The 9,132-nt window shown below is 32.6% G+C and overlaps 1 protein-coding gene across 1 annotated transcript in view; it reads left to right on the top strand.

Annotated features, from left to right (window-relative positions):
* BIRC6 (baculoviral IAP repeat containing 6) overlaps nt 1–9,132 on the top strand; it is a 281,200-nt gene that overhangs the window by 118,821 nt on the left and 153,247 nt on the right. Inside the window, exons 21-23 of the mRNA XM_006882363.1 lie at nt 927–1,074; nt 1,785–1,918; nt 7,647–7,781. Of these exons, the coding sequence (XP_006882425.1) occupies nt 927–1,074; nt 1,785–1,918; nt 7,647–7,781 (417 nt within the window). The remainder of the gene's footprint in view (nt 1–926; nt 1,075–1,784; nt 1,919–7,646; nt 7,782–9,132) is intronic.

The following is a 9,132-nucleotide window of genomic DNA, read 5'->3' as shown; positions in this document are numbered from 1 at the left end:
TTGAATTTGTTCTTCAGTTCCTGGAGCTTAAGAAATGCTGAGCGAGTTCTGCCCTTTTGATTTTCTGACTCCAACTCCTTGCACATTTCTTTGTAATATTTTACTTTGTCACTGCGTGCTGCTTTTTGAAATCTTCAATACTTCCTTGTGCTTTGGCTTCTCTACGCTCCACCCCTTAAAATAGTACAGAAAGATAATTATCTCAGTAAGATACGTTCTTTCACAAGAATTTGACCGTTCTAGTATAATAGAAATAAAACTTGTTGAAAATTGGTAAATGATTATTTTTTCAGGATTTTAACTTAGTTAAATAAGGATTAATTTTATTTATCTTAACACATAAATTGACTAAAATTTCTGTTTTGTGCTGTGTAGAGTAGAACTTGTGGAAATTGATTTTCCATTGTAATAGTCTCTGATGTTTGAAACAGTTTATAGAAGGTCCTTTTGTTGATGAAATTCTTAAATTCTAGGTTGTCTTTAGTTGTTGAACATCTCAAGTTTCGTAGAAGAATTTTAAAATATACCACGTTAAGTTTGGAAGCAATTGTTAGCAAAGGGCAAGACCAGGCACTGTTTTGTTAAGGTCAGCTCTGGATAGATACGAGTGAGTGCTGACTTGATTGCATGTAAGAGGAACATTTATCCTTTCAGCTTATTGGTCTATAGTTAACAACACTCCGTTCTCAACAGCACTTTGAAAATTTCAGTACAAAGAAATCTTTTTTTTAGAAAATGTAGTTTGAAGTATCTGATTCTTCCCTTTGCCGTGTGCGCTAAAAATGCATCTCATCTCGGGTCATTAAAATAGCTAGATGTCAAAAATTAGCGTGATACTCTTACTATATGACGATATTTCAGTTTATCTTAAGTCTTGTTTTAGAGAAAAGTGAGAGAAATTTTAACTTTTTAATAATTACTTTCAGGTTCTGTGTATTGGTACTTTGTCCTCCTGAATTATGTTAAGGATGAAGATTTGGCTGGCTGCAGTACAGCTTGTGCATCTTTGCTTACTGCTGTGTCCAGACAGCTACAGGACAGGCTGACACCAATGGAAGCTTTACTTCAGACAAGGTATTTTGTTAGATATAATAATTTTGTTTTAATAAGTAATTATGGCCTTTTTTGTTACTCAGTTAACTTTGAGAGACAATTATTAAATTATATGCTATGTATGTATATATATTATTTTTAAATGCCACTTTTATTGCAAAAATGTTTAATTAATGCTGTACCCTTTCTCAGAATATTGTTAAATAATGTTTTTCTTTTTCTTTGTGTTCCCTTTATTACTTTATGTTATTTATTACTCCCTTTCATGATTTTGGAGGTCCTGGAGTCTGTTTATGAAAGAATGACTTATATTGGTATTCTTTGTGAATTAAAGATCTACTTCTCTTATGTTAAAATGTAAAGAAACAATTGTGTATAAAAGTAAATAAAGAACAGATTTGAGATCTCCAGTATTTTAAATAGTCTTTCTACATTAGATACATTAGTTCTGATGAAATCTTTCAAAGAATTTGTATTTTCCAAGCTAAGTTTATGTAGTGATTGAAGAGATGCCTGTTATTTTCTTGCTTTACCCTATAGATAACAATGTCGCTTAGTTCATTGTAATCACATTTATGAATTAGGAGTGTAAGTGTGCAGGGAATAAGACTAAGACTTCCTTAGTTTAATGGGTTAAATCTAGTTAACGTGTTTTTAAAACTAATTCAATGGATAATTTATTAATTAGATGGCTGACAGGAAAATTTTTAGGACATTATTTTCTTTTTCAGATATGGATTATATAGTTCACCATTTGATCCAGTTCTCTTTGATTTGGAAATGAGTGGCTCTTCTTGTAAAAATGTATACAACAGCAGTATTGGTGTCCAGTCAGACGAAATTGATTTATCAGATGTCCTTTCAGGTAGTGCTGTTTCCAAATTTTTCTTGACTTATATATTGACTTACTAGACTTCAGAGATTGTAATTACTCCATTTTCATCATTAAAATTATTTGTCAATTAGACTTATCATATGGGTAGATAATTTCTTTTCCACCAATAAAAATAACAATGTCGACTAAATAAACCATAGCAATATAGAAAATATTTGATTTATCTACTATTACATTCTCCAGGAGTAAGCTTTGTGCAGTGTTACATTCTCCTTGTATACATACTTGTGTGTGAAACTTTGTCATTTCAGCTGTTAGAGTAAGATTTTATTTTTACTCAGAACTTTGATGTAATAGAATTTGGCAAAAAGTAACAATTTTATTTTTATTTTATCTAATAACTCTTTTTGCTGAACTGTTGTTAATAAACTAATGTTGGAAAATTTATTTGCAAACACAGTAATTGCCACATTACATAAAATTTCTTTTGGAGATGTTAATTTCTTACTTATTTAGAAGAATGGAAATTTTAATGGAGAATAAGATAAGATCAAGAAATAATTATCTGTAAATACAATGTGAAATTTCCTCAGTCCAAACCTCATTTCCATTATTTTTCAGATGCTGAGTTATTTAGACTCCTTTATTATATATTCATTAATATTTCTAACAAAGGTAATCATGTTGCCTTTGCTAGTCTCTTCTTTAATTTTATTTACTTTCACTCCTTGGATGTATATGTGATTTCCATTATGTAATGACTTCAAGACATAAGGACCTCAAATACATCACACAATCTTCTTGTGCAAATAAGTAATGAAAAAAAATTCAGAAAGAAGGAAGAACTTTTAATCTGTGTATGAATTTCTCCTAATTTTACTCCTAATTTTTTCTTCTTCTTTTTTTACTCCTAATTTTTTATTTTTCTATAGCGTTCCATTTCTAGTTAATGATACAGTGGTACAGACAGAAATGTAAATTTCATCCACAGTACTTAGGTCTTTGTTGTCATCCAAATTGAAGCTACTTTTTTACTCTTTTCTTCCATCACCATATTTATTCCAAATGTGCATATTTTCATACTTGTCCTGATCATACATTTGGAGTTCAGACCACACTGATCTTGTATATGTACTTTAATCATGGCTTTCTAACTTATTTCACTGTGTTCTTGTTTTGTTTCACTGTAGTCTCTACATAGTAGAGCAGTGAATTTTATTGCATTATTTCTGAATGCAAACTCGATCACTGTACATCTTTTCTTACTCCTCTGTTTCTAACATAGTTTATGTCATCTTGTAATCTTGCTTTCCCTTACCACCTACTTGATCTTGATCTTGTGCTATTGTCCCTCTTTTGTCCCCTTTATCTATCACATTGATTCTTAAAGTCTGGTCAATAGACCCCTTGGGGTTTTGAAATCCTTTCAGGGAACTTGTGAGCCATATGTACCTTATTCATGGCATTGATGTTTGTGTTAATGATGGTCTTTACCATGCACATACAGTAAGAACATACATGTTTAATTTGTAGATATTTTTATGGAGCAGTAAAAATTAAGATAGTTTTTATAGTAAATATGTATCAAGTAATTCTGCATAATGAGATACAAAGATTGTCTTGAGAAAAGCAGTTATTTGTTTAACGGAACACTAATTTAAAATGCTAATCTGCTGTGATGCTGAAGCCTGTGACAGTGATGTGCCAATCGTGGTAATGGGTACCCATGGTGGACAGTGTTGGCTGGAGCTTCCCGACTAAATCAAGCCTGGAAACAGGAGCGGCATCCACTTCCGAAATGGCTTGCCTCCGGAAACTCTATGTACGAACAGTGCTCAGGCCGTTTGTTCATAGGGTCACTATGAGTCGTCTACGACTCGATGGCATTAAACAACAACAATGATTTTTAATCAGTCTTTGGTTATTTGGTAGACATTTCCTCAAAAATTAATGAAAAGGGTCTGCTCCTTCAGGAAAAAAGTTGAATAATACTTGTTGCCATTGCTAAAAATAGGAGCTTTTAAGCATAAACCAGAAGACCTTTTCCTAACTTCCCAGTACTTAGAAACCTTTTTGATAGTTTTGATTTGTGTGTGCAAATTTCTGATATTTTGTAAGGAATTGAGCAATATTTGGTAGAGCTGCATCCATCATTTTTCAGATGATCCGTGCATGACAGTTGAGTCTCCTGTATATAAAAGATACATTTAAATACAAGATACAATAAGTGATCCACTATAATAAAATTTGTATTCATTGAGCTCACCTATAAGAAATAAGATAATACATTGCAAGTCACGTATTAAAATATAAAAAAGTGCTTAAATTATTAAAAAATTCTTTTTAAAAACATAATTATATATTTGTGTTGGACTTGATTCCATTTTCTTCATCCCATATGTTGTTGTTGTTGTTAAGTGCCGTCGAGTTGCAGGCGACTCATAGCGACCCTATGAGGGAGAGTCCTTGATGCTTGGGTGCCTTTCATCCTCTCTCCAGGTTCATAGGGTTTCTGGAGGCAAGCTATTATGGAAGTGGACGCCACTTCTCCTTCCACGCTTGTTCAGTCGGGGAGCTCCACCCCACTCTCAGTCCACATTGGGTAGCCAACCATTAACGCATTTGACACATCCGTGTCACATCCCATATACTTCAAGTCAAACAACACATTGAAAGACGAAAGGAAAATAGAACTCTCCTATGTTGATTCAGTTTTTAAAAAATTTACAAAAGTATAAAGTATTGCCATTCTTTCCATTAAGGGGTTTTTGGGGGGTATTTTTCATTAGTATGCTGTTTATTTTAATTTTTTACATTTTTATTCAGGAGATCTACTGTCATAGTTCAGGAGATCTAATATCATAGTACATAGGGAATTGCACTGCTAACCCAAAGGTGTTGCTTCATGCAAGTCAAATCCCCCAGTAGCTCTCCAGGAGAAAGAGGGACATTTTCCCTCCTATTTGCTTTACAGCCTCTGAAAAACCACTAGCACTTTAGCTAGGAATCAATTCCTAATTGGTATGAATAAGAGAGAGAAATAAGTTTAAGTAACTTAATAAACTTAATAAAAATAAAAGTTTTTCTCACTTTAAAACATATTATCTTTAATAACATTATATATTATAAACAACATAAATTTAGGGAGCTCTGGTGGCCTAGTGGTAAGAAGCTGTGCTGCAGTCGTTAAGGCAAGCAGTTCAAATCCACTGGCTGCTCTGTGGGAGAGAGATGGGCCATCTCCTTCCATTCAGTTAATTGCTTCTGAAAACCCACCAAAGTGTCATCTCTGGGTCATTTCAACTCAATGGAAAACAACAAAACATAAATGGAGTTAGGATTCCTACTTAAAAATCTCTTCTTAATTAGTGTTTCAACATCTTGTAAGTGGAACCTGAAACAGTTTTAAGTTTTATTGTATAATTAGTTGCTAGTAACCTTTGTCTAGTATAGAATACATGTCATGAGTACTTGAGCCTGTGCTTTTACTTTTCTATTTCCCGGGTTTTATATTAATTTCCTGATGCTTGACACTTGGGGGAAATTGAAGAAGTGATGAGTTTTGCCATTAGTCTATTAGAAGATAATATTTTTTGTAATTGCCCCGTTCTTTCCAATTTTAGTTTTTAATTTCTAATTCTTTAATGAATAGTCCTGTTGTTGTTACATGTTGTTGAGTCAACCATGACTTGTAGTGATCTTGTGAACCTTTGCCTGTCTTGAGCCATCCTTGTGATCTCTGCCATGCTCAGTCCCATTGTTGCAGTCACTTGTCAGTCCATCTTGTTGAGTGTTCTCTCTTGTGCTGATCCTCACCTTTCCCAGCATGATGTGTTTTATGAAAGATTGCTCCTTTCTGACAACATGCTTAATGTAAATGAAATGACGTTCCACCATCTTTGTTTCTAAAGAGCTCCTTGGCTACACTTGTTGCAAGGTAGATTTGTTTTATATATATATATATACACACACACACACACACACACACACACATTCATACATACATACATATACATATATATATAATCTCCATCTGCTCCTTCTTTGGAAAAGGATGAGCAGTCTCCTGTGCTTCTGAGATTCCACTGGAAAGTCGGCTATGTGTTGGTTCCAACTCAGTGGCACACAACATACATAATTGGTTAAATACAGTTTGCCAACACTGCAATGAAAAGCCATAATTTCTTTTATATTCTTTCTTTATTGTCCCATTTTCACATATATATGAAGCAGTTGAAAATACCATGGCTTAAATTGGGTATACTTTAGTCTTTAAAGTCATATTCTTGCTCTTTAGCCCTCTAAAGAGGTCCTCTATAACGGATTTGCACAGGGCAGGCTATCTTTTGATTTCTTTACTATGGCTACCATTGCTAACATCTGTTTTGGCCTTTTCTCACAACCCCTCCCCCTCCCAACCCCGTTCTTTTGTTTTCTGGCTGGATGATGTCCTTGATATCATTCCATATCCTCCCAAAAATCTGTTCTTAACGATGCTTTTAAGTTCATTTGACATAAACTCAATGCCGTGTATCGACTCTTGTCGACTTGTTTTATTTTTTTCCAAGTATTGTTATTGTTTGCTGTCAAGTCACAGTCAACTTAGAGTTTACTCTCTAGTGGGTTTTCAGAGGCTGTAAATTGCACAGAAGATGGTCTATCTTTCTCCCTCACAGCATCTGGTGGATTGGCACCACCTGCCTTTGGGTTGCCAGTACAGTTGCTTCCAAGTACACCACAAGAGCTTCCTTTTCTTCAGTAACAGTGCTAATTCTGTAAAATGTAGACAGTAATAAGAATAACCCTTTCCTTACACTACATCCACATCCACATTTAAATGGTTATTTCCTTCCCTAATGTTCTTAGTGTGATTTTTATTGTTTGTATTTTGCTTTTGAATATTGCATATGATCATGTTATGATTATAAAGTGATATACTTCTTTCCAGGAGATAACACTTGCGAATACTTTACTGCTTTAGTATAATCATTTTAGTGTGTTTTATACAGTTGACATTATAGAGTGTATTCACTGACTATTGAAATTAAATTTTAATTTTTTTTTTTTTCATTATTTTTTGTTTGTTACCTTCAAATCAGATCTGACTGGTACAGGAGGAGATTGGCCCTCCTTCTCAAGCAGAGCATCTGGTGGATTTGAACCATGCACCTCTGGGATTTGAATTAATTTTTAATGTTAAAATTGTAGAAAACTAGGAAGCTCTGGTGGCCTAGTGGCAAGGTGCTGCCCTGCAATCCCAGAGGTATACAGTTCAAATCCACCAGATGCTCTGCTGGAGATGGAGGGGGCAATCTCCTCCTGTACCAGTCAGATCTGATTTGACGGTACACGTAAAAATAATACAATTTAAAAAAAATTATAGAAAACTATCATTTCTGGTTTTTATTATTATAAATAGTCACTGAATTGCTTTTATGAAATTCCTCCTTTTGTATAAGGGAAATTAATATCTTATGTTTCAAAAATTTTTCTTATGATTTACCTATAGTTGAGCTGGTATTTAATTTTTTTGTATTTATACTTATCTTCAGTATTAGGAAATTCTTGTTTTTAATATTATCTTAAAAAATAAATTATCGTCACATATTTTAAAATATTGTTTGTTGTTGTGAGTCGCTATGAGTCGCAGGCGACTCGACGGCACATAACAACACAACAATTTTAAAATGATTGTCACATGTTATAAAGATTATCTTCACATGTTTTAAAAATTGTCTTTTTTTTTTAATTTGTTTAGGTAATGGGAAGGTCAGTAGTTGTACAGCTGCTGAAGGTAGTTTTACATCTCTCACTGGACTTCTAGAAGTTGAACCCCTACACTTTACTTGTGTGTCAACTAGTGATGGAACCAGAATAGAAAGGGATGATGCAAGTACGTTTACTGGTATATACCTTCTTTTATTATACATAGAATTAATGTAATGTAATGAATGTAAAATGATGTGTTGTTTGTTATTAAATTATGTAAATAATTAGTAAATCTTTAAAATCATTACAATATTTAGTAGAAAATTATTAGTAAGATATTTTGGAGGAAAATTATGAATAGTTTTATGTATATTCTAAGCCGGTTTATGGGGGGTTTTCATCCCAGCTACAAAAGCATTATCTTAATTTTCTTTGTTTTTGTGATTGAATATTAAAAAGTGTTTTAATTATCATGCTTAAACAATTCTCAACTGATGAATATCGCCTTCTTTGCTGTGTTTAACATCATATTCTTTTATATAAGAACTTGTATATTTGATATGTGTTTGGCAAATTAGAGATTAATGCAGGATGAAATAATATTTTCCATCTTTTTTTGATATATGAACCATTTCTTGATTTTGTTAAATGCTTGTTGTTAATATTTACCTTAAATACCTTCACCTGAAAATTAAGATTTTAATTGTCAGTAGAAACTCATGTTTTCTTGCTAAATCTTAATTATGTTCTGTGTTTTTTTCCCCTCATGGGATTGGTTTTGAAATGGCCTAAACACTTAATTTTTGTTGTTGGGAATATTGACCTATCATTTTATATCTGTACTAACACTACTGAGAATTTGCATATTGTTTTGAACTGACTTTGATGGTCATGATTTTATTTATTTTGTTTGCTTTCTCTTTTACATTTGCCAGCAGTTTACAAGAAACCAAACATTGGCATTGTGAAAATTTAATAATTTAATTTTTCCATTGTCTTTAAAATGACAGAGGACTTTAGAAACAACTTATTTCTTTTTATGTTTTTTAATACTCATTTTTTATTTCTGAGTGCCTTTTAATTTTCTTTATTATATATAATCATTTCATATCTTCTAAGTGTGTGAGTACCCACTAAATGACATTCATAACTTAGATACTAAAGATGGGAATTCTTGGTCATCAATAGAGTGATTCTAGAAGGATCAGAATTAATTGGGGGTTCCCCCCCTGGAATACTTGTTTTTAATCAGTTTGTAGAAACTTACATTGTAACAAAATTATAGCTTGGTGAAAAATTGAACTTTCAGAAAATTCTTTAGTTATCACTCTGGCTCTTTGAAATCTCAGGAACTGTGTAGAATTTGCTTTTTAAAAAACAAAATAAAAAATAACAAAGCCTAGAAATGATAAAACTTTGAAAGAAGGCAATATTCTTTTTTTAAATTAATTTATTTCTTTTTCATTTCAGTCAACATCTATTTACAGAGATTTTGGAATTCCATTCATTCATTGTTGCCTTTTTCTACACCCCCC

The sequence above is a fragment of the Elephantulus edwardii genome, unplaced genomic scaffold, assembly GCF_000299155.1.
Source record: "Elephantulus edwardii isolate Elephantulus edwardi_28Jun2011 unplaced genomic scaffold, EleEdw1.0 scaffold00019, whole genome shotgun sequence".
NCBI classification, from domain to species: Eukaryota; Metazoa; Chordata; class Mammalia; order Macroscelidea; family Macroscelididae; genus Elephantulus; species Elephantulus edwardii.
Note: the sequence above shows the minus strand (reverse complement) of the source record. Positions and strands in the feature narration are given on the sequence as shown.